Consider the following 26,701-nt stretch of genomic DNA (forward strand, 5'->3'; position numbering starts at 1 on the left):
CCTGAAATGAAGACTCGTAGAAAGTCAGCTTTCCACTCATTGTCCTTTGCTCAACTTTGACCTTAGTTTTTAAATATGGTGTCGGCATGACCAAAAAGTTGGAGGTCAAAATGTTGCACAACTTGTATTGGATTTAAAAAAAAAAAAAAAAAGTTGATGTAACCTTGCTCAAACATGATGTTTGAGGGATTGGTGATTTCCAAGTACCTTGCTGTCTGACAGAGCGTTCCAGTAGCTCAGGTTTTGATACACATCTGTATCTGTGGATTTACAGTAGTTGTGCTGAAGTTTCCTGGAAAGAAAAATTTCCTAAAAGGAGGGGGAAAGGACCAAAAAAGATACCAAAATAATTTCTATTTAAGTACCTTAACAAACCATGGTGCAATTTACCGGGGTTGGTGTATTTCCAGTATGATTCTCTTCTTTGTTAAAGAGACAGTATTTAAATCAAGTTTCTCTGTGAGGTACTGAAACTTCAATTTATTTTTTTTTTTAATTCTGAGACTCCAAAAAAAAAACCAACCCCCCAAAAAAGAAAAAAAAAAAAACCCCACCAAATCCCGGCCTTCCTCGTCCCTCCCCTTCCCAATCCCCACCGAACCCTGCAAAGATTTAGCGCCTTAGAAGAAAGTTCAGGTTGAGCTTGCACAAAAAACAAGGGGAAAAGTGTGGTTTGGAGGGCTGAGTTGTACTTGTCCCTCATCCTTCTGCTGTAGCCTTGCTGGGTGGTCTTAGGCAAGAGTACACAAAGGGCCCTGCATCTATTCCCTTATATATCAATTCTGTATATAAATAATATTTGCTTCTACAAGCACAAATCCTGATAGAAATTTTATGCTGTACTAAAAGCAGCAAATCCTTGCAAATCCTCTGCAAGCTAAAGCCAGTTACGCCTTGCTTTAATTGAGGATAGCTAACAGGTAGGAGATGAATATATATAAACGGTGAATGTATAACCACCTTTCAACTATTTAAAAATCAGTTATTTTTAACAGTGATACTGACCAAGTAATTACTTAAAGTGAACGAGGTTCTTTGCTGGATTGCATAATACGCCTTGGATGTTTTCTGCTGTCTTTCATTTCAGGCTTGGTCTATGCCTAGTCTGAAAGCTGGCTCTATGACTGATCTGGAAATAATCTGCTGATGTATGTATGCTTATAAAGTGCCCCCCCAGCCTGTAGGGTCAAAATTAAAATGTTCAGTGAAGGCTCTGTGAGGCAGTGATGCTGAGAGGTTTGATCTATACCAGTCATTCCAGTAGCAGTCTATTATGCAGAAGTAGTCATTGGTAGTTCCCTAAAGAGCTCAGACGCAGTACCAGGAGGAAATTGTGGTGTGGAAACGAAAGGCTTCAGAAAGTGTTTGTCCTGCTCTTTTAAATGGCATATGTTTACCTTTTCAAAGTGTACTTCCATGTATTAGATATAGGGTTACTGTGGAGGCTGAAATAGAGTGAAATTGCAGTAAACAATAATTTGGGGGAGGGGAGTGAAAGAAGAAGGAACTATGGTATAAAAATAGAATGCAAAGAGTGAGAAGGAGTGTTAGAAGTAAGCTAGCCAATTGTATCCTCGCTATTTAATTTTTACTTTAAAATTTGACTTTTTAAAATTTGGGTCAGAAAAAATAATTAATACTAATTAATCAAATTATTTCTATTTAGCCATCTGAAATAAAAACTGGACAAATAGTAAGCGTGTTGTATAAGTTCTGTGTGCATATATGCAAATCAAAAAGTCCCAAGAGGAAAACCCCGCTTCTTTTGTATACAAGCGTTACGCAAACAAAGCAAAGGGGATTGTGGGCTGGACTCTTGAGTTTTGGTTTTATCTTGAGCTTCAGAAGAAATTTGTGGGCTTAAGGAATTATTCTGAGTTGTACAACCGAGACCAGGATCTGGTCCAGCTTCAGTAGCTTCTGTATGTCAGCAAGTTTGTCTAAATGATGTTTTGATGATAAAATTACAGTGAAAGAGGCAATGCTATTCAGATCCTGCAAGTGCAAAAGTAATCAGGTTCAGCACAGTGCTGTCAGTTAAATCCTGGTACAGGAGCAGTGTTCTCATGAACAACTGTACAACTTCGTAGTTACCTTGTATGCTGAACTCCTATTCAGGACAGCAAAGAACTCACTATATAGAGCGCCAGGGACAAACCCTTCTGTGAGTACTTTTCTCATCGCATTTAGCACATGAGGTGACTGTCCCTGACTCAGTACGCTTCAGCCTTTCTTTTAAGGGTGTGGTGATTTCATAATTTTGGCCCAGAAGAAGGGCAAGGGGTTTTAAGGTCTGTCTGCTCTGTTACAGAAAGATATTTTGAGCTAGCTTTGGAATCCTGAAGCAGTAGTTACATTAGTATATCATTGCGCTTCAGCTAATTTACTGTGACTCTTGGGGGGGCAGCACTACCCTAACGCTGCTTTATATTGCTTTGCTGCCTGACCAAGGTGGGAAACTGTCACAGCAATACGTGTTAGTTGATAAGATATATTTGTAGCTGAACTGGTAAGTAGTACATTCACACATATTTTCCTGTGGGGTAGAAGATGACCGTTTTGCTAACTAGATGTAGAGATTTACTAGATGAGGGTGGTATTAGTCAGTGTTATCTCACCATTAAACCTTTCCAGTGTGGTGTAGATCATCTGCGCATGACATTTACAGCCCTGCAGTTGCAGTCTATGCACGTCATCTACTCGGTGCCTACAATTTGCAGCATGGCTGGGTCCAGTTTTCTACCTTACAGGACATTTTTTCTGGCCAGAGAAAAAAAGGAATGTCAAATGTTTTAAGTCACAATTAAAGTGTATTTTAAAATGTTAGAAACAGTTCCCACCTGTTTTTCCCTCTACCATGCCATGAATTAAAAAAAAAAAAATTATTTGGGTAGATAATGGCTTCAAAACTAAACTGAGGTTGGCATGTGTGTCCAGACGTGGCTGGGTGAAAGCAGGCCACTTCTCTCACTCTTGGTTGATGCACTTTGACATTCTCAGTGACAGATTTTGGGTCTGAAGCTCAGTATTGCAAGACTTGCTGCTTTCATTTGCCTTTATCTACTGTGCCAAGGAAAACGGAACATTCTGTTTGGGGGACTTCTTTTAAAAAGTTGTATAACAAGTGGTTTTACAAAAAAAAAACATGGACTAGCTGCCCTCCAGGACTGTGTTTTGGATGAAGTAATATTTATGTTTTATAGTGTTTACCTTGGCTTCCCTCCCCCTCATTTGCTGTAAATTGTTTTCTGCATCCCTCCCTACAAATACAGTTGTACTTCAGAAATTGTTTCCGTTCTAAGATTATGGCCAAAAAGCACAGACAGTGTAATCTTGAAAGAAAAGTGGAGGTTTTAAAACCAGCCTTGTTATGATTTGTCTCTGTCATGAATCTCATGGGACAGGACAGTTGAACATCACTTTCTTGAATTTTTGTAGTCAGGGTTGATTGCTGTGGCACAACTGTAATGAACACAGCCTTTGCCTTCTTAGACCCTCTTAGTAAATGGTTTGATCTTATTGAGACTGAAAACAGCAATGAAGAACAAACAAATGGAAGACTTGGTGAGCGATGATGGAGAGTACAGAAGATGTAGAAAATGCCCGATCTCTTCTGGGTGAAGTCTGTTTCTTCCTGCCATCTATGCCAGTTATTCTGCTTCTTCCTCTAAGCTTTAATACTCTAGATGGCTAGTTCTTGCTGACTGGCTGCAGAGAGCCCACTGCATCTAGATTAGCCTTTGAATTTAACCCTGATTTTTCTTTCTTCCCAGGCATTGCTGAACAAATCTGCCTGTTCCTCAGTTCTTGGCCTGGCTTCCTATTTTCTGCTCCCAAACTCAGAGTCTTGTGTTCTGTCCCTGTGCTCTTATCCAGCACTTTTGTTCCCCGGGCACCTCTCAGAGATCTTTTGTTGCCAAGTTTTCTGAGCTCTCTTGATTATCTCCTCAGCTGTTTGGATCAGAGTACATTAACCATGAGTTGGTACAGATGATTGTGAATGGGCCTGCAAAAAACTTGATAGCAGTTCTGGTCCAGTGATGTAGGGGCAGAGCAATGTTGGGTGTTTTGTTTTGTTTTTTTTTTTAATATGCCAGTATGTTTGTTAGCACTAGCACTACTATTGATGCAGCACTAAAGGGAACTTAGTGGAGGCTACTGGCTTCTTGTTAATTACCGTCTTGTCTAACATTCAGTGCAGATGTATGCAATAGGGTCTAAAAAGTAATGCAATTGATCACTTTAACCCTGTTTGTTAGTAACTTTCTCTACTGCTGTCATTTGTTTAACTGTAGTAGTAGGGAAAGTGAAAGAAAAGAAAGTATTGGTGATGTCCTACTGAAAAATAAAAATGCAATGGGAAGTCCTGGTTGTATTGGTGTAATAACGTCAGTCTTTTGCACCTTGTTTCCTGAACAAGTAGATCTTTTACTTGATAGATGGAGGACACCAACCAGTTGTAAATACATTCTGCAAGCTGCAAGTACTACAAAATAGAGCTGAAAGTACAATGGCAGTGGTGCTTGCCGTGTTCCTTGTGATGCTTAAAAGTATATTTTTCTTTTTCTTTCTTTTAACTTTCCTCATTGGCTTTACAGCTAGTTGACTAGGAAGTATGTTTGTTGCTTGGTTTTTTTAAGTGTCCATGGGGACATGTTTAATGTGTTAGGGCTGCTTATTTCTTATAGACTTTTTGCAGCTGTGCTTGAGGTCTGCAGGTGATTCCTAAAATTCTGCTTTCTGACACTCCTGGAAACTTTATATTACAGATCAGGTCATTGGACAAAAATATGTAGTGCTGCTGCTGCATGTTCTTTTATGTTACAGTCTTGTGTAAAAAGTGTTTAAAGTCAGTTACTGCAGAGTAACTGGCTTTAACTGGTAGTAGTCCATAGTCCTGTATGGATTAGGAAGACTTGCACCATGGGCTGGGTTTGCTCTCTAGGTTGTCACCTCCCCACTCCTTGCTGTAGGAATAATGAACTAACAGTGAGTGATCTGAAATAAGTTGCCTTGTACTTTGGGGCTATGAACAGAACCTTGAGCTTTGTGCTCCCAAAAATATAATTCTGATAATCTAGTGTAGGGTTTTTTTCCCCAGACTTTTCCACTTCACGAATGGAAGCAAATCTTTCGTGGTTTGCATAAACCCTCCTGAGATGTGTTTCTTCCCAGCCTTTCTTATGTTACACTTTGTTTTCTGAAGTCTTCTCACAGTAATCTTCTAAGAGTGTTTTCCAGGTCATGGCAAATAGAAGCCTTGTTTAGACTAAATTTATTTTTGACTGCAGCCTTGTTGGTGCTAATGAGTCATTCTGGGAGATTGAAGTCTGAGAGTGTCTCCAGTGAGGTTGTCTTCTAAATCCCATGGTGGAAAGCTGTTGCTTCAAAATGCTTAGCTGTAGCACAGGCTGCCTGGCTTGCACATGCCTCAATGTAAAACACAAGCTCAAGATGTCTGTGGTCATACTGGTGTTTAAAAGTGTTTACCGTATCTGAAGAAAAACACTTGAGTTGTGACAGTCAATGGCAAGAATGGGGAATTGGGATAAGGCAGCTAGATGGAAGAGTACATGTGTATTGCTGATTGTGGAGTAAGAAGGATCTGCTTAAATATCAGAATCTTGCAGAGAGAGGTAAAATAGAGCATCTGTTGTTTGTTTTAGTGTCCAGCCCAAACCATGACAAAAGGTTATTGAGCTAAAGGAGCACTTCCATAGCTGGCTAACACCTGTGAATAGGCATGGGAGGTATTTATCATCAGAAAACAGGGGAAGCGTTGAAATAATTTGAAGTGGCTAGCTCAACCCTGCTTTGATGTATTTTGTTGTTTTTCCTTTTTTAAAAAACATTAAATTTTATTTGCATTCTTAAAATATCAATGCAACATAAAACTTGATAATTTGTTTTTTAAGTTTAAAATCTGGTTTCATATACTTTTCTAATAGGTAAGTGACCTGTACCCTTGTCTTAGCAAGGGAGTCCTACAGCAATTCACAATCTTCATTTAATGTGACTGGTGCAGTAAGTGTAAGTTTCAACAAATGTGTACATTGTTTAATTTTTGTTTTTACTGTTTCTATAGGGAATGAAACTTTAACAAGAAGTCTATGTTAAAGCCTGGCTGACAGCAAGAGAGGCAAAGTGTAGAAGCAATGCCCTGATGAAAAGGTAGGGAACTCATTGGCAGAGTTTTCAAAAGGCTTATGTTCTGACTTGAGAGAATTCCTGTGATATTTGAGGTGCTTCTGCTTTGTTCCCAGGATTGCTTGCTTGTTATGAAGCAAATACTGGGGGGAAAAAGGCTTCTCTGTCACTTTTGCCAGGCAACTTTGGAAGTACAGGGATGGGGTGAAGGTTTTTCCCTGGGTAACTGTGGTTATTCACACATTCTCTAGACTGTTGCGCTCATGTGTGATTTTTTTGCAGTGTCATGGCTGAGAAATGGTTCTGAGTAGCCATAGCAGGACTGACTGATCCAGTTAACTTCATTCTGCTCTTGCATGACTAACTGCCACGTTTCTGTGGGTTGACAGCATAGTTCAATGGGATAATGCAGCGGTACACATGAGACTGAAATGCTAGGGGCTGTTAGAACTTCAGTGGCAATTTTTAAAAATTGGTCACTGGTTTGTCTGTTCAACTATTCTTTATGTGCCTTTAAAGGAAGGAAGTTCTTGGAATGTTGATTATATGCTGAATGCTTTTAAAAAAAAAACCACAACCGTTTTTAATAAAGCTTTGAACTGTTTTAAAATAGGTGTGTTGCAGAGCCCTGCACTGTTTCCAACCTGCACTAGGAGACATTTGTTCCTTGTTTACAAATGGAACATTTCTTTGGAGTCAGGCTAACAAAGTAAAATGTCACCTGCTTTAGACAGCAAGTGGACCTAATAAGGAACTCAAATTAATAAGTGATTTAATATTCTCAAAGGAAAATGCAGGAAGGAATGAGAATGAAGACAAGGAACATTAAAAGATTACAAGGCAGTTGTATTTGTGTCTGCCAGAGATGGACTGGCAAAACTGTTCTAATGGAGTCAGATGGTCCTTACTGCTGTCTTTCACAGGTCATATATCTTTTGCACTTGCAAAAAGCATACAAGTAAACCCTTTTTGCTATCTGGGAGAGGTGGCTCCTGGAAAGAAGCTGGCTCTGCTAGAGCAGTTCTTCTGGTCTGCAGCCCACTTACAAGTTACCTCTACAAATGTCTGTGGGTAGGAGCAGGTTGTATGAATTGTGTCAGTGTTTTATTTCCTTGGAAATGGTGTAGCGCATCTATAGTAAACTGTACTTCATGAAGCATCATTCTTGTTGCTACTGCACAGATGGAATATACGGTACATCCGCATTAGTTCTGCTCATGTGTGGGGGAAAAAGCTGATATGTACTTCCCTCTTCCGGTATTTGAATTAAAAATGTGATCTCTTCAAAAAGCTTGGACAATGATTTAGTTGTTTCATCTGAAAACTGTGTGAGGTGATATAAAATCATGCCTTTCAATTTTTGTTTGCTTTCTATGTGAGAGTTGCAGATAGCTCATAGCAAATAGGAAAAACTTTGTTGGAAGCAAAATAAGCAATATAAGCTTTCTGAATTCTGAGTTGGATCTAAGTCCCACTGATATTTTAACACAAAAGGGAACTCCTGTAAACCTCCCGATCGTCTTTCTTGTAATAGCAGATTGTTTTGCACTTTGCAGCGACTGGTTCTCTTTTAACACCAGCAATAGATCTATAGTGTTAGATCACAAAGCTAGTTTTTCAGATTAATCTCTTTTGCACGGTTGCTAAAATGCCAGCACCTATGAATTACAACAGCAGTGACAGTAAAAATTATTAATCAGTATTTCCTAAATGTTTATGAAGTGATATGATGATATTAAAAAATTAAATTGAATAAACAACGAAATGAGTTTACCTTTTGTCTTTCAGCAAAGTAAACAAGCTAATAGTTTGTGGATCTGTGACAGGATTATCTGATAGCTTCACTCTTGACATCTTTTTAGACATGACAAAACCACCTCTTTTCTCCCACTTTTACAAAGTCTGTTTGTGTTTTTAATGTGTTCTTACAAGTCAGTTTGCTATTTGCAGGGATGTTTTGTTTCATATTGATGTTTAATTTGTAGTGGTATTAATTATATGCAGTCCATTAAAAATGATAGTCATGAGATGGCTCAAAGACCATATATTCCACTTGTTTCCAGGGATTTTTCTAAAAGGCTATGTTAATGATCCCATGGTATTGTCTTCAAAACGCAGCCTTTTGTCCCCAGGTGATTGAAGTGAAGAGGAGCAATAGTAGCTGCTTCTCAGTGTGGCACCCTTAATACTGTTGAATTTCACTTGGGACCTGCTGCTTTGAGCAACACTTGTGCAGTGTGACTTTGTTTCTGTTGTGGCTTTTTTTTTTTTTTCCTGGAAGTTGACTTGCAGTACTGTGTGATGTATATAATTACAGCATGCTTTGGAATACCTTAATGGTAAGAGTGTCTACGGATAATATTCAGATTTGTCAGTTTGTTTCACAGAATGATTATTTGTCTCTGACTTTGCTCACATTATATACCTTCTTTCTGGGGTCTGTTACCATTAAGTTTGCATCAGTCTGCTCTCACAGTAAACAGATGTTGAAAATTTGAGTAGCTCTAGTAAAGTCTAAGTCGGCTTGAATAAAATACCACTGATTTGTTTTGATATCTTTGGTGTTTTATCCCATTTTTAGCTGCGAGCCTTTGTATCAGAAGGCAAAGATCTGAAGGGATGATGCATCATCAACTGGGCTTTTTCTTCTCCCTTCTGTAAAAGCTGCATTAAATCATGGAAGTCTTGCTGACTTGCGTATTACTTGCTATAACCTTAGGAAGCAAATTTGTGTGATAGCAGGTGTTTGTATGCAGGGGATTCTAATTTTAACTGGCTCTAAATGAGGAAAGCTGTCCCAGATTTTCTTGAAAGTGCTTCCCAAATTGGGAAGATCATGATTACAAATGAAAAACGTTACATGATCTGATGATGGATCTCTCTCTCTTTTGTATTCTGTTGTGTTTAAATTTATATTATTGCAAACTTTCTGTTTTTAAAAATAATTTTATTATTTCTGATATCTTATAATTTCCTTCAAAAATACTGATATGTTTTTCTTTCTTGCCAGTTATAACGTCCTGTAATGGAAGATGGAAGACAAAGGGGCTCGTGTTGCTGACTACTTTGTTGTCGCAGGATTAACAGATATTTCAAAACCACTAGAGGAAGAAATCCACTTCAATGATGCTTGCCATAAAATCGCTAAACCAAAAGAACCTATTACAGATGTAACAGTAATTAATAAATCTCTGGGGGAGGAAGTTCCCCAGGGATATAAATGTATAGATGTTACTCCCTCGGGACTGTCTGCAGATCTCAATAATGGCAGTCTTGTGGGACCGCAAATATACCTTTGTTATCGCCGAGGAAGGGATAAGCCCCCACTTACAGATCTGGGGTGAGTGATTTTTCTGTTCTAGTACATGATTTTGGCAGTTTGTTTGACTAATGAGCAAATAAAGCAAGTTTATTGGAGTATCATACTTTTTAAATATAAGGCAAAACTCTAACCAGGAAGTTATTTGTTGACTTGAGTATACTGTTACCCAGTATGGTAGGAAAAGTGCATGCTGAACGGCTTTTAGTGACAACTGTAATCCTCTGCATTTGGAGTTTTCAAGGCCATTTATAGTTTTCAGTGTATATATTTTGGTTTAGATAAGATGCTTAACCTATGTAATACAGACTGAAAAGAGATGAGTTGTATGGCATTCTTGGGATCAGGCAATGAATCTTTAATAGAATTGAAATTAACACTATTTTGCAGTAAAAAAGACACTTAAAAGCAATTATATGTGAGGGAAAGCTAGTATAGTTTCATCATGAAGCTTTTCTGTTATAATGCAGTTTGATATAATGTGACCTGAACTTGTCAGTAAAAATGTTTGGATCGGAGATGAGACAAGAGCTGCTGTTAAAGTAATACTATTCAGTATTAATTCATAGTATTCAAAGTGTTGAAAAAAAAATACGTGCCTTCTGACTTTTGTTCATCCCGTTTTAACTAGGGTTTTATATGATGGGAAAGAAAGAGTAAAGCAAGGTTGTGAAATAATTCAAACTACTCCGTATGGTCGGCCTGCTAATATTAGTGGCAGCGCCTCGTCACAGAGAGTATACATCACCTACCGAAGAGCATCCGAAAACATGACACAAAACACCTTGGCTGTTACGGATATATGTATAATTATACCAAGTAAAGGAGAAACCCCTCCACATACATTCTGCAAGGTTGACAAGAATCTTAATAATAGTATGGTAAGACTCAAAACCCAAACTTTGAACACTTCAATGATGTAATGTTTATGGAGTATTTGTAACAGTTCTCAGAGTACCTAGCGAAAAATTTTGATAAACACTCTCCAAAGATAAATCAAATAAATCCTCAAGAGTTGGAGGATTACAGTTCTCTGATCCTGCTTGGAACAAAGTCTTTTGGGAAGTCTTGGAGCAAATAGTCTTTTTAGTGCTAACTTAGAAATGCTGACTTCACCAGCTTTGGATTAGTCCTTAGAACCTGTTGTGTCACCGTGTGTTATAACTGGAGGTTTTACAGAATAGCACTGTTTTTACTCTTGTAATGGAAATACTGTATCTAACAACCACCTTCTGTTCTGTTTTTAACTCTCCTATTAACTACAATGCTACTTTATAAGTGTCATTCTCAGTTTCACAAATCCTTTGCTCTGAAGAAAGTTGCGTGTGAGCAGTGTTGGATGCTGTTGACTGTAAAGCTGTTTTAATGCTTAATATGGTTCCAAAGCCAGACCTGCTCAGATACACAGACGTCGCCCCACTTCTTGTTGCAAAAATTAATATTTAAGTGTCTCCTAGTTGAATCTGCAGCCTTATATGCTGGCTTTTGTAGGGTCCTCAAAAGTCAGCATGCTGATGAGGATCCTGACTGCATATACGAGTAGTATCATGCAAATAAGATCATGGAAATTGATCAGTACTTTTTTTTAAATAAATGCCTGTAGACATTAACAAATGGATTTTTCAGTTCTACCAGTCCCTGCATTGACTGGGTTATGGGAGTGCTGTTTTATGGAAACTGTTATATCTTTCTCCCATCTGTAAAAGCTTTGTGTGCCCTTAAAGGATGCTGATATTTTCCATTCTGTGGCTTTCCATGTTCTTTATTCTCATGTCCAGAAACTGAGAGCTTCAAAAATACTTAAACATTAACAATACCAGAAAGGAATTTGTTGTTTAGAAGCTGCAAAAGCTATGATGTTAGGCTGCAGTGTTTCACAGACTGAATTTCACTAGAATAAGGGATCGGGCTTAAAGACTAGCATGATTAAAATAAAAATGCAGGCACAAAAAAAATTCAGTATTGAAGTAACATGCAAATGTAGTTAATAATAAAAACATCGTGCTCTGAGTGTATATGTAAAAATGTGTGTGTATATGTATGTGTGTCTGTCTATATACACATTTAAGCCAGAAGTTTGGAAAATGGAGAAATGGTTTTGGAAATGGAGAAAGGTTTAAATATTTATATGGATGATAATTGTACTTAAAATTCTGTAGTTGTGTTAACAAATGTCTTGGAGAAGAGTCTGTAGATCTCATGCTTCAGTCTGTAAACCAGTTGTGGTTTAGAGGCCAGGCTGACGGCTGCCATGGACTGGTTACTTCAGAGCTAACACAGTGCTGCTCGTTCAGTTGTTTGTTTATGGCTGTTATCAGAAAGGACACCCCAAATTCTTCTATCTTAATGCTCTATGTTTTTGCATGTAAATTATGGTCCTTTGTAAACAAGGAAGAGGAGGCTTTTCTCCACTCTTTTCTGTTACATCCTTTTGTTATACTTCATCACATAATCCAATAATTTCTTTTATTTTACAGTGGGGTTCAGCAGTATATTTATGTTATAAAAAGTCTGTGGCAAAAACCAACACCATATCATATAAAGCTGGTATGTAACTACTATTTAGCTTTTTAATCTTCAATTCAGGATGTACACGCTTATTTGTAATGTAGTATTTTTTTTTTAATCAAAGAATTATTTGACAAAGACACTGTCTTGGCATTATCCAGAAAGAATTCTTCAGGGAAGGATTCCTTTTAAAATAATGTCCTAAAACAAGCTTTAGAATTATGTATTATGACCCTTATGTTTTAAATATTGCTTTCAGTTGGAAGTTCAGTTGTGTTTTGATAGGTTTCTACAAACGTGTGTCTCCCACCTCTGTTTTTGTTGCTGGTAACTGTCTCTTAAGGAGGCGTGCGTGTGTATACATATGCAGAAGACAATATTGCAAAAATTAGTTGATGCATTTTCATGATCACTTTATTTAAGAAACGTTTTGAAGAATACTGCAAACTTCTACACTGCCCTGAACATCAGTGGCGTTGAGCTCTTTTAAGTATTTTTGGGCTGTGTATCGTCGTTATTTTGTTGTTTTATTTATAAGACAGAATTAGATTTGCTGTGGCTCTGATGAAATGTGTTGCTTTTTCTTTTTTTTTTTTTTAAACCCCTGATTTTGTTTGAGTGCAAGTCATGAGCATGATTCAGACTTAAGTTTTAATGACCTTAGATCCCTTTGAGACGCTGCTCTCTGCGAACAACAGTAGTTTAGGACAAACTCAAAGGTGGAAAATAAATTTGTAAATAAATAAAAATTTTAAAAGCCCCACATCTGGTATTACCTTGCACAAAATTTTGCTTCTTGCGGAGGATAAAAACAACTGCCCTTCTTGGTTACCAGTTTCTATTGCTTATTAATATTTCACTGTACATTATAAAAGAATGTGTAGTGATTGTGTTCTGTAATGCAGAGAAATCCTAAGTCCCTTCACGCAATATTCATTCTCAGTTTGGAGTCCCCTGGGCTGCCAATGAGCAAGGGTAGATTACTACAGCCGTGTGATGTAATTGAAGACCTGTATGTTAAGAACCTCTGCTTCAGAACTTCATGTTTTACAACTATGTTTAAGTCTAAACATTAGTGTGATAGCATATTAGCTGAATCCTCAGGTGGGATGGATCGGCAAAATTAATTGGTTTGATTCTATTGATATTTTAAAAAAAATATCTAACATACTATCAGATTTTTCAGGAAACTTTTGGAAAGAATTAATTGCTTTTATAATTGAAAAGTCTTATTTTTTGATTATTCAGGTTACCTTTTTTTTAACTAAATTTTAAATCTTTGCTCAGACATATCATTAATGTGAACTATTATAATCACAGCTGAGAAGCATACAACCTGCAAACAGAAAAAGATAAGTAAGTTATTAATAGTTTCTAGAAAAGTAAGTGGAACTTCAGTCCAGTGTTTTGGTCAGGTGATTTCTCCTCGGGCCTTGGAAGGATGCTGCCCCTTTCCAGCTATTTGCTGTGCCTGATTATTTACAACTTTACTGACCTTCTGAAGTTAGTGTATGCTCATATATGACTATTATGGGCATGTTTTTATGGAATGAGCTATTACAAATATGTTTCTGCTATTCTTTACATAACTACCTCTTTACAAATTGCTTTTATAGGTTTAATATGCAGATACCCCGAAGAAGACTATGAATCATTCCCGTTACCAGAATCTGTGCCTCTTTTTTGTCTACCTATGGGTGCAACGATTGAATGTTGGCCATCTAACAGTAAATACCCTCTCCCAGTTTTTTCTACGTTTGTACTAACTGGAGCTTCTGCAGAAAAGGTATTTTGAAAGCGTAAAAAAAAAAAAAAATCTTTAACTTAAACAACCACATTTTTTAACTAATCCTTTCAGGATGATGATGTATTTTCACAGCCAAACTTGAATCTGTTTGTTTGGCTTAATTCAAAGGCTACTTAAAAAAATGACTTGCGTTTATTTCACTCCTGGACTACTGATGATATAAACCTATACTCCTTTGCTTTCCAATCATGTTAGCCTTTGAAACTACAGAGCTATAAAAATTCTGACTGCATATTACTATTTTTATTGCAAGCATAGAAGCAACCTTGCGTGTATTTACTTGTTCTAAAAAGTAAATTGGATGTCAGAGGAATACTGCTTTGAGTTGCTTATAAAGAATTCCTAAAATAGCTTTAGCGGCAATTGCAGGAGCTGTTGACTGCAGTTGTTCTCTGTGTAATCATTATTTTTCTCTCATTTAAATTGTTTCATAAATTACTCTTTCTCATATGACATTAAGTGTTCTAAATAATAGGCAGTCTGGATTTTCACGTAGACTTGGTTTTCCTTGCATGTTTGGGGTTTCTTAGATTGCTTTTAAGATTGAGGCAGATTTATTGACTTCAAATCAACTCTGTTGTTTGCAGGTATATGGTGCTGCTATTCAGTTTTATGAACTGTATCCTGAAGAGAATCTCACAGAGAAACAAAAATCTCAATTGGGATTAGCAGCTGCTGGTGAGGGCAAGTCAGACACATGCAGAACAGTTCAAACAAATAAATGCATCTGTCTGCTCTCTCACTGGCCTTTCTTTGATGCTTTCAAGAAGTTTCTTACCTTTCTGTATCGTTACTCCATTTCTGGTCCACATGTCCTACCCATTGAGAAGTAAGTAATTTAAAATATTCATTATAGTAATTTCACTTGATGAGAGCTCTTTTTTTACTTCTAAGTTTCCTATAATATCCTTTTGACTTTAGTCATCAAACATTAGATACAACGGTTACACTAGATTAAGCACTTTTCTCCTTTGAATGTGTCTTTGCATACTTCCTCAAAAAGCCTACATTTTTATTTGTGATTTAAGTGCCTGCAAAGGTATCTCTGAAAGCCTTTTTTAATTAGCTTTGCACCCTTTAGCATAGTGATTAGGAGAAGCGAGATTATAAATCCTTTCTTAATGTTGCACACATTAAGTTAGGAGAATGAAATATGTAGTTTTGCTTTTTTTCAAATGCCTACTACTTGTGTAATGAGAGATAGTAAAGCAGATTTCATTTTTGCATCAGTAATCCTCCTCTATTTGTGATAAATAAACTTAATTTCCTTCTTACATAAAGGATTTCACATATTAAAATGCAGAGGAAATCCTAACATCCAAGGAGTGGTTCATATCTGTAATTGATGCGTAATGCTGTTCAATATTTCTAGGCTCACATAACTTTTTAATTCATCAGATTTCAAATGCAATATTTTTTTTTAAATTTTATTACACATCAGCTTCTTTCTCATTAAACTTCAATATGAACTTTTGTGAGATTTTGACTTTGTGGATTAAGCATTTTTTTGTGATTGTTTACCTTCTTCATTATTCCACTTTGTATCTACTAAACTTGTTTTAAAATTCTGATAGTGTAAGCTTCTAATAATAAAAAAACTTTTTTTTTAAGCTGAGAGCTATTTTGGGTTTTGAGTTTTATGAAGGAATAAAATGAGGAGTAAACATAATAAATTTTTTATTAATTTTCGTTCTACAGATTTATTTTCTTATTCTGATTTCTCCGATTTGTAAACTGACTAGTCAATTTACTGTGGATAATTTAAATATAGTTACACGGTCTTGCATGAAATTAATATAGTATTTACTCTAGTTTCTTTGGCTACTTGAAAATGTTCAAATACATGTGTGGCACAGACAACCTTCATCATTGTCAGCTCCATTTCTGCAAGCGGCCGGCCTTTTTCTTGATGTTTGCTGTATGTTCCATATTTCTGCCATCATCTTCGTACACTGGGAATAAAGATGATTCCTTTGCTGTGTGGCTGTGCAGACGTTGATGCTCCCACAAGGGAGGGCAATGCAGGATTGGCAAAGAGGAGGCATAAGACTGTTTCTTCTGCCAGTAGTTCTGGTTAATGCCAGTTATCTGATTATAGAACTGCAACGAAAAGTTAAGCACAAGTACACAAAGTTAAGAATGCAGAAAAATGGGGTTTTTTTGCATACATCTAATGGCATAATATGCAGCTGCATTGAAATATATGTATGAAATATATAGCTTTGAATCAGAATCCCGTAAGCCTTCTCTATAAGTCAATGCTTACTTATGGGTTTCTCTGTCTTCAAAATTTGGTTTGTTGTCTGTGTTATAATGATGGTAAGAGTTGCGGAAATCACAGTAAAATATGTGCCGTAACATGCAGTTTATGATGGATTACGTGTTTCTTCCTGAGTTTCTACTGGTTGCATGTGGTTTCTTTTAATGTGAAAGCGTGTATTGTGTAGAACTCCTACGCTTTTAGGACTTTTGTAAGATTAATCAATTTCTGAAACTGGGAACTTACTCTGATTTTAAAAGCATTTTTCTGTATTTGTAGTATATGAAAAAAATTTTAACACTTTTTTCATCAGGAGTCTTACATAGTATTTTGCATTTGGAAGTGAAGAAAATGGATTAACTTAATAACTCTCCTTGATACTCAGCCTGTGAATATTTTTTTGCAAATAAACCAGTGCTAGTCTCTGAGGTATAGTGCTATTTCAAGCCAATCTCAGAAGCATGGTTGAAAAATGGTATTGTGATACTCAAACATCAATATTTCTACTTTACAAATTTTAATATCTTTTTTAAAAAAAAAAAAAAGCTGTTTGTAATTTTTCACTCTCACAATCCACAGTCTGAAAAATAATCTGACCTGCTGTTTTGGTTGTCACTAGTAGAAAAATAGGTTTTCAAGGTCAGAATATCCCTGTAGGATTTGGGGGCTGGGTTTTTTTGCTCTCTGTCTTCTGAATAAGAATGTGCCGTTTTTATATAATAATTTCTCTTACTGGCAATAATTTTGTCTTGAGGTGAAGCAGTTTTTTAAGCTTATAATTTCTACTAAATCAGTATTTTTCTTTTCCTCTAGACACATTTCCCATTTCATGCATAAAGTTCCTTTTCCATCCCCTCAGAGGCCAAGAATTCTAGTTCAGGTAAGTGTAAATTTCTTAATAGCTATGTCTTAAGTGAAGACAAAACAGCTGTTGAAAAGGTTAGTAAATGGAAAATGTAATTTTTATGTTCAATTTTTTTTTGTTTGTTTCTTTTCCCCCTAAACTCATACACTTAATTTTCACAGATTTCTCGCTGTTCTGTTCCCAGTTCAGTTAAGGACTTTAATGAGATACATCAAGATACTGTTTAGTGAGATTAGAATTTAATTTTTTTTTTTATAGTATATGGAAAATAATTAATTAAAAACTACTCCAAGTCACTATCTGGCTTGATTTTTGCACTAACTCTTTCTTCTTGCTACTGTGTGAAAGCTGAGCGTAAAATAAATATATAAAATTAAAAGCAGATGTGAAGCATATATTCATACCTGTTTTCACAAAGGGCTTCATGCTGTCCCCTACGTAATGGATGGCTCTTACTGAGAACTGCCAGAGCCACGCACGCTCGACAGAGAGACACTTTGTCAAATATGACCCTTATTCTGTCCTACCTGCAAGACTGAGTGTATTTTACTGGGTGTGAGTGAATTGGTATAATTGCTAGAATTAGGTTACCTGTTATTTGAAATTTTACCCGTATCACTGCTGGCATGAGAGAGGAAATCCCTACCTCAAAGACGTCTTAAGTGAACTGATATTAAATCTTCATATTATTTTTTTTCCTTCTAAGGGGCAAAAGGGGTAAAGACATGTTAAAATTGTATTGCTGAGAAAAGACAGCTCTATTCTGGTTGTAGCTATTTTACCAATCCTGTGGTTTTGAACAAGTTGTTACAAAATGATGTTACTTTCTGCTACTGTTTGTATGAAATAAAATATGGAGAGCCCTGTGCAATTTTCAGTCTTAATGTAGTAGTCCGTATGCTAGTGAAGTATTTCAGAGTAAATATCATCTTGTGTTAGGTCTTTATAGAATGTATTGAGTATTAAAGATCCTCCTTAGTGTACTTGGATATTCTAAAGAAGTAACACTTTTTACTGTTACTGAAGAAGGGTCAGAGAACAGTTATATTGAAACTGTATCTGACACTTTTGTCACTTTTATTATGATTTTAAAGTTCAATTCAAAACCTAGTATTTTTACATTTTGGGTGGTTTTTTTTCTATTCACCTTCAATAAAATATTTGTGCTAGGGAACACCAAACACACAGATGTGAGTTTAGAGAAAAACATTTAATTTTTTAGTCTGAATTTTTAGGGAACTCCGTCAAACTGTACATGGGTGTATACCCTGGAGCAAAGTCTGATGACGTAGTTTTAAGCGATGTGAAGTTGCGTGTTACACCTTATTTTCAAAATGCTTTTGTGTCAAGTTAGTACAACTTCAGTAGCTGATAGTACAGATGGAGAATGCATTGCTTTTAGAGTAGACAGTGGTAGGTGAGGTCTACAAATAAGTGCTTCCTTCCAGCTGCTTTCAGGGACTTTTGAGTTTTCTTTGATTCTGCAGTGAATAAAATCACAGGTGATTGTATCTAAGGTGTTTTCCCAAAAATAGTGTGGGAAATGCCCGTATTCTTGAAAATTACAAGCTTTTAGGGTTCCATTTAACTGAAGAAATAGTAATTTCTCTCTGAAGCTTGTTAATTTAAAACATGGTAAGTCTTTTGCTAAATAATTAGTGTAGCAGGTCCTTCTGACTATATGTTGCTGTAGAATCTTGTAGGTGCCTGTATGCTTTCTGAGAACGAGACCTGATATATTTTAGTAGCTGGATGTGTGCCAGTCTGGCTGTGTAACCCAGTCTTAGATCCTTCTTAGCAACTGTTACAAGCAAAAGAGAACGCGGCATGTGTCTGACTTAAGTTTCAAAGAAATTATAGCCATTAGTTACGGAATGTTCCCGAGTGCCAGTTTCCAGCTGCCATTCTTGATAGGTTGTTTCTGGTCTGAAATCTGCTGGACTCCGGTCGCCGTGTCCTACATTCCCTTATTACACAGATGTTCCTGCTCTAATGGTGTATTCACAACTTGCAGACTTCGAGAGCATGTTGAGTAATACGTTTCTCCCTCTGAAGAATGGGGACAGTAAGTGCCCCTTCTGCCTGAGGGAAACTTGCACTTGGAATAGATGCTTGATTTTGTTTATCTGCTTTTGTTGAAACAAAAGTCATAGGACATTAGGCTGAATCTCCCTTTCCAAAGGGTAGTTTGTGAAGGTTACCTCAGGCTGAAAAAATGAGGTCTTTGAATTCTTTCACCGAACAAGCTAATGGTGGTGGTTGTCACAAGGTGACCTGAAGACAAATTTAGCACGTAGAGCGGTGTGGCCATCCTCATTTGTCATTGAAGCTAAATGTAGCCCCAGCCTTCAAAAGCTGTGTTATGTGTAATACACAAGGAAGCAGCACTGCGTAGATGCTTGTTAATGGCCTGTTTTGTGTGTCTGCCCAGGCACGGTGTTAGGTGACTTAGTGCTTCACCATTTGTCTTACTAATTCATCTGATCTTCTGACTTCTGCTCTCTGGTTATCTGCTAGTGGGGTCTAAGGTGAAACATGCTCAAATGAAATGTTACTAAAAGTTGTCTGAACTTGCAGCATAGTTGTAAAAGTTATCGTGGCTTACTGAATTACTACTGCTGCTTGTAGGTGTGCTTTTATACAACAGACAGACAATGCATGACCACTTAGCAGGGAGGATTAAGCTAACTGGTATCTTGATCCCTTGGATTTACTATGGCTGAAAATGTCAGTTGAGCTTTGATAAATTGATTGTGTATCTCAGTTCTACTTATTTGAATCCTCCTATTTATGCTGAGTATATGAATGATTTCTCTTGATGTCATATCACTGTAAGAAAGAAACGTGGATTAATAAGATCGTTGTCTTGGATCTTCAACTAATGCAAATTTTAAAGATTCTATCAGAGCTGAGCTGAGTAATTTCTACCAGCTAAAAGCTTAATTCTTGTGTCTTCCAAAGAAAATACTACTTTACCATCTGCCATCTCTCCCCTTTATGCATTTTATCTGTCTCTTTCCCCCTAAATCCAAAAAGAATCCCACCCTGAGATGTATGAACTGTGTATGAACTATGAGTCCTCGCTTCCCTTAAAAATACAGAAGGCTTCATTTTTGAGCAGTTAATGTATTCAGGATTTTTTTTTGGCAGTATTAGCTAGTTTAAATTTCTCTTTATGAATATGCAATGTATTCAGTTCTAACTAAGAAAGGAGGGGTGTGTGTTCCCTCGATTTCACTAAAAGATACTGACGTGTAGCATCATGCACCACTTCTTGCAGTGCTACACAACTGGGCTATATGAGGTTCAGCTTCGTTTAAATTTTATTTTCAGGTGTTTGTTGTTGTAATTGTGTAATTTCTAATAAATATTGCCAAAATTTAGAATAAAAAGAATGTATTTAAAATCTTTTTCCAGCTATCTCCACATGATAACCTGATTCTCAGCCAACCTGTGTCATCGCCCCTTCCACTGAGGTAAGTGGCAGTATCTTCTGTTTGATTTACATTGCGGGGAAGATTTGGTACTTGGAGTTATTATTGTGCAAATTACCTTGTCTGGTGCCTTTGGTAGCTGATGTAAGTTATCTGAAGTTTATTTATTTGATTTAGACCTGTCGCCTGACAAGGATATATACTTAATGAACAATATCTGTGTTTTTTCAAATAATTTTAGTGGTTCTTGAGGCAGAATGTAGAGTGTTAGACCCCCTTAGGAGCTGGTACGTGGGCTCCCGATAGTGCAGCTTTTGTATTGCAAGGTAACTGAAGGAGTTCTGTGCCTGTCCTAACTTTCTTGTCTCTGTGCAGGAGAATGATTAAGAAACGCATGTTGTCTCCCTGCAAATTACTTCTCAAAAAGAGAAATCATTGTGCGTGTGTTCTGAAAATAGTGTAGACTGATTGAAGAGTCTTAAGAAATCATGGTTACTATTGGGAAGTAACCATTCTTCACTGAACAGTGAAGTGTACCGAGTAGTCTGCCTAGCAGTCTTCTTTAAAAGAAAGATTTGCAAATTTAAGTTTATAAAACCCAACTCTAATACTTTGTTTTCTATTTTGTTACTGAACATTTCTGGATTTTTTTTTTTATGGTGCTTTGTAACTCACCAGTGTGTTTATATTCTCTGATAGTGGGGGCAAGTTTTCTACACTACTTCAGAATTTAGGACCTGAAAATGCGGTAACTCTACTTGTATTTGCTGTGACGGAACATAAAATCCTCATCCATTCATTGCGACCTTCTGTCCTTACTAGTGTGACAGAGGCATTAGTCTCTGTAAGTAATGTTCTTTTAATTATACACCTCTAAGTGTAATGTTTTTTAGATAAAATCTAAAATTAGTAGGAGTACTGTTAGCCTTAAAGATTACTTAGAAGTAAGAATAAAAATAAAGATCATTAGAGAGAAAAGTTCACGTTGCTATCCCACAAAGACGGAAGAGAAAAGAGTAACTGCTTTTGGTTCGTTCTGTGTAAATATTTTAAATAAGCATGTTGTTTGGTCATCACAATGCACTGAATATGTGTTCCTCATTTTCCCAAATGGTGCTGTATTCTCTCTTGCAGAAGAATTTTAAATGCTTGTTGTTTTTCTGTGTGTCTTCACTAAGCATTGTTTTGCTACCTCTACTGTTTGCAGTCGATTATACTGAAGAGCTTCTTTTCCTACAAAGTAGACAGATTGAATTTTAGAGAAATTAGTGCATTTTGAATTTAACAATCTGCATCTAGTTTTGCAATAATAATCTGCCATGTTAAATAACTTTGAAGTGGCCATTAGTGAAGTGTGGTTTATATTTGCATAGACTGTATTATATTGTACATGTTTAACCTCTGTTTTTGTGTCTGCATATATTCAAAGATGATATTTCCCTTCCACTGGCCTTGCCCGTATATTCCTCTCTGTCCCTTGGCACTGGCAGATGTGTTAAGTGCCCCGTGCCCATTCATAGTGGGAATTGATTCAAGATACTTTGACCTCTATGACCCTCCACCAGATGTTAGCTGTGTTGACCTAGATACCAATACAATTTCTCAGTAAGTATTTACTAACAATTTTTCTTCTGTATTAATTTTTCTCTTCCTGTTTTCAAAGGCAAAAAGTAGCTTTTTGGCAAAACTTTGGGGGGGGGGGTGTTAAACCTTTGAACTTTTGAATATATTATCCTTCTTGAAATGAGGATGCTAGAATTGATATCTCCTGTTCAACAAGTCAGAATGCAACCTTGTGGAACACTATTGCCTCTTATTCTATTACATTAAAATCTTACTGCACACGTTGGCACGTTTCCTGGATTAACCATATTGTGCCTCGTGTCATTGTTCCTGGAAGAGAATAGTCATTTTCATGATCAGCTTTTTTAGTGTTGAAGAAACTCTAGTATCTTCATATGGGCATATGCTTGCCAATTATAGCAATTAAATCATACTCCATATAATATGAAGTATGGGAACTTCATGTCAGGAATTAGAGATGTGAACTTTCATGGGTGAGAGAGTCTTAATTAAGATTTAGAATCATGCCGTTGTTAACAAACTGAAATAACAGTATTACAATATTTCTCATTCATAACTGTGTGGAGTACTACATTTTTCTGTAATACTAATTATCTAATAACTAGTATGGGGTAGCAGTGCACTGTTAAAACCATTGGGAAACAGTCCATATTGTTATGATATTCAAAATGAAGAAAAACCAAAGAGTTATTTATTTCCTTGTGATGATGTTATAAAAATAGACAGAAGGGAATAAGACTTCCAATTCAAGATTCTAAACCACGCAAAATTAAACTTTTGTTTCAGAATTAAAAATTATACTGAAATAAAAGTTTAATACACTCAGTATATACTTAGTGTAGCTTTTAAAAGTCTTTGGTCAGTGTTCTTTTGTATCGTCATCCTGTTGGTTGGTAGCAGTATTTCAGCATTACAATACCTTCCTAAAACCTTTTCTTTCTAGGTTTTCTTATCTGTGAGTTTTCTTGCTACAGTAGTTGTGTGAAGATTTAGAGAAGGTTACATATATTGAGTATTTGTAAATAGACATTTTTGTTAAGGATTTTATGCTGATATGAAATTTGTATAGCAATTCTGCTCTGAAGTTTTTAGGAACTAGTTCAAATTAGGCTGTGATAACTTCAGGTTTGGGTTTGTTACTTTTGCTTAAAAGGAACACGTTTTTGCATTTCTTCTGGTATTTGTCTAATTAGCTACATAGTCATTAATGGAAAATAACTTATTTCCAGTTATTTCTCTTTTCACTCTACTTTTAGCTGATTTTCTATGTACTTTCTTAGAAAATATTAATTCCATTTCATCCTATGGAAAAAGGTGTCAAACACGCTTAAAATATTTGCAACTTTGACGGATATGCTCTTGAGGCTTGCTGGTGCCCTCTGACAATGAACGTTGTCTTTTTTCTTCATCATGATGATGATATAGTTAAGTCCAAATCCACATGTACTAAACACAAAGCATGTGACGTATATTCTCTCCATCCTAGTTTAAATAATTGCAGCTCAGAACGTAGCATGTGTGGTGGTTGCTTGTGCTATGGCAGGTGCTTAATACTATTAGCCCACCTTTCATGAGTTCTAAGTGGATTGATTTCAGCGCTAAAGAGAGTGGCTGCATAATCGTCGTCCTGAAATATGGGACATCGGTTGGATGGCTGTGACCAAATCTTCGTATAGTACATCAAGTTTGACTTGGTTGATTTTCAGTCCTGTTTTAATGGAACAAATTGTAAATGTTCCTTATTTCTCTGGTGGGATAGAAAAGTCCTCTGAATACGGTCCTGTATACGCACGTATTCCGCTATATACTAATACGCTGTTGGTTTTTTTCCTTACAGAACTGGAGATAAGAAAGCTATTGCATGGAAGATCTTACCAAAGAAACCTTGTAAAAATCTGATGAACACTTTAAGTAATTTATATCGGCAACTGGCAGAACGTGAGTGGGAAATTGCATAGTAAGATTTACATGGGATATATTGTGCCATGTTAACAGATAAATATAGCTAATTAAATATGTTCTAAAGTCACCCGTTACACTAACCATAATGTTTTTGTACAGAACAAGAACATCTGTACTTTAAGTCTGGAGATTAGAACCCATGTAGAGGTTTTTTAGGGTGGAGGAGACTTCCATATATATAAGGTGGCGTGCAGGCGATATCCCTTTGTATTGATGTTATCCTCCTACCAAAAAAATGCAGGGCTTTTGAGACAGGAACAGTAAAGCAAAGAGGAGGCCAGGACCTAGTAAAGACCTTTGTTTTGTCTTCAAAGCCTGCTCAAGTTTGCTGATGTTCTTGACAATTGAGATAACTCAAGCTGATAGTACTTTACCTAAAATTTTAAGATGGATTGGGAGCACTTTGAAAGGCACTGTAAAAAAAAAAAAAAAAAAAGTAATACACACATCCCATCTATGTGTTTGTCCCTAAAATATGCTTCCTTAATCAGCTCTTGTATAAATTTTCACATGTTTTTATAAACAGTTTTCTTTGAGGCTTTTTTTAGGCTCTGTCCTTGCTGGTTCTCTCTGTTGCTGTAGTAACTAATGTGCTGGAAAGGTAAATGTATCTTGCTTTTGGCATTATCCAGAGATACACGAGTTGTATAAGGTCAAGCTGAATCCATTGTTGTGTGTCATGATTGATTTAATCATGTATATTTTAACCTGTTCTAAACTTAATTGAGCTCAGTAATCAGTGAATCTAGTAGGATAAAGAGAATTTTTTTACCAATATTGGGGAAAAAAAAAATGTGAAATGTTATGATGTTGTGGTTTTTTTCACAGTGCAACAGAGACCAAGAGAAGACGCATTAATGGAATTGGCAATGAATGACTACGATTTTAATTCTGGGAAGAAATTGCATCTGTTAGATTTGGAGATCCAGGAAGCATTTCTGTGTTTCATGGCCTCGATACTAAAAGGTTACAGGTCTTACCTCAGGCCAATAACAGAGGCACCCTCTGAAACAGCCACAGATGCTAGTTCTCTCTTTGAACTACAAGGTGAAGAGTCATAAACTTGTTTTATATATATATTAATTTATTATTTTAGATTCTTTCTCACTTAAAGAATAAAACCTTTTTCAGTGTTAGTGTTGTGAGTGATGGTAGAAATGTAAGTGCAGAAAAAATTGCGTAGTGGTGGCAAAGATTACAGAAAGGTTATTGCGCGTTAGTGGAATGAACACTGACTTTTGATGAGAACCTTTTTGTTTGGGCCATTCTTACACGTTTCTGATTTCCCTCTATAGGTTTCCTCAAAAGTCGAGATCGTTCACATCAGAAGTTCTACACACTGATGACCAAAACTCAAATGTTTATTCGCTTCATTGAAGAGTGTTCTTTTGTCAGCGATAAGGATGCAAGCCTTGCGTTTTTTGATGACTGTGTAGACAAAGTAAGCATGTCTTCATGTGCATGTAGTACTTCTGTTTCTTACATTATCTGATACAGTACAAGCAGAATATATTTCAAGTGCAAGTTTATTTCTATTTTTTCTTTTACTTCCTTTTTTCTAGCCACTGGAGCCTTCCATTTTCCTTTTTTGTTGGGCTTAATTTAATTTTCCGCTTCATGTTCTTGAAAGTGTAAATATAATAACATAACAAACTGGAAGTGCTAATTTTCACATGTATGTAAGCTTCTGAAATAGTGACCCATAGTAAGAAGTGTAATATTCTGACTGTAAAGTAGCAGCTTTGAGCTTCTTTATCAGAGAGCTATATTCTTCAGTTAAAACTGCGAGCATTTTTATAGATCGTGTAATATTTCATGCAGCCATTTAGGAATGGGGTTGATGAGCAGCACGCTAAAAGATTCAAAGCTGTCTCACCATTTTTTAATCCTTATAAACAGAAGATTCCTTGACTTGGTTTTAAACAATGTGCTGGCCAGTTCTTTCTAGTAGTAATTCCCTAGTTAATCTTGAAGAATTTTTAGAGGGCTTGTACTAAAAGTAAATAATTAAAACAAATATTTATCAATTCTCCTTTCATTCATGCTGCTGTCGCTTGCTTCCCCCAATTCAAAACCAGCTTGCTGATGTAAATACTCTTCTCTTGGATAATAATATTTTCTAATGACCTTGTTATTGATAGATATGAAATGTATGGGTTTCTTATAGTAAGCAAAATTTATTATGGTGTGTCACGTACACTTCCAATAAGCTGACGTTTTTTGTGGGTTGTTACTCTCCCGTTGTGTTTGTGTTGCAGTAAAGGAATACCTTGCTATCTCTTGCTATGCTGTTCTCATTTGTAATGAGAAGAAAAGGCAATTGTTAAGGATTGTGTGACAAGGAGCATGGAAGTGCAACACAATCAGTGTTTTTTTTTTTTTTGAAATAAGCTTAGGACTTCTGCTGGACTGGAGCTCACAGAATGTTGGATTTCCCAGTTCAAAGTGGATTTCTTTTTCAGTCTTCCGTGGAAGCATCACTGAAGTTTTTAAAATCCTAAGATATTTATAAGGACGGTCCACATTAGTATAATGTTGAGCACTGTGAAGAACTAATTTTCTAAAAAGTATAGATAAATTAGGATTTGAAAACTCATTGTATTTCCAAAGAGGGTCTACAAAAAGAGTTTTGAGGCTGCTTGAAATTTTTTTTGCATTAGTTTTTGTTTTCAGAAGAACTGAACTGAAACCCGCAGAAAGAAAGAAAAATTGTGTGAAGAAATTTGTATTAATATTGTAAGATTTCCACACCAACTTGTCATCTTACTGGCTACCTGTAGCATTCTATTCTGGGATGCTAATGTTTAAGTGATGC

At 36.3% G+C, this 26,701-nt stretch overlaps 1 protein-coding gene across 1 annotated transcript in view; it reads left to right on the plus strand.

Annotated features, from left to right (window-relative positions):
* Nucleotides 1-9,179: 9,179 nt before the first annotated feature.
* Nucleotides 9,180-26,701, plus strand: part of DENND4A (DENN domain containing 4A) — a 41,042-nt gene continuing 23,520 nt past the window's right edge. Inside the window, exons 1-12 of the mRNA XM_074156264.1 lie at nt 9,180-9,487; nt 10,098-10,347; nt 11,944-12,013; nt 13,591-13,760; nt 14,369-14,610; nt 16,855-16,921; nt 20,324-20,382; nt 21,040-21,184; nt 21,770-21,945; nt 23,762-23,862; nt 24,715-24,933; nt 25,182-25,327. Coding sequence (XP_074012365.1) covers nt 9,180-9,487; nt 10,098-10,347; nt 11,944-12,013; nt 13,591-13,760; nt 14,369-14,610; nt 16,855-16,921; nt 20,324-20,382; nt 21,040-21,184; nt 21,770-21,945; nt 23,762-23,862; nt 24,715-24,933; nt 25,182-25,327 — 1,953 coding nt within the window. The remainder of the gene's footprint in view (nt 9,488-10,097; nt 10,348-11,943; nt 12,014-13,590; nt 13,761-14,368; nt 14,611-16,854; nt 16,922-20,323; nt 20,383-21,039; nt 21,185-21,769; nt 21,946-23,761; nt 23,863-24,714; nt 24,934-25,181; nt 25,328-26,701) is intronic.

The sequence above is a fragment of the Numenius arquata genome, chromosome 11 (assembly GCF_964106895.1).
Source record: "Numenius arquata chromosome 11, bNumArq3.hap1.1, whole genome shotgun sequence".
Taxonomy (NCBI): Eukaryota; Metazoa; Chordata; class Aves; order Charadriiformes; family Scolopacidae; genus Numenius; species Numenius arquata.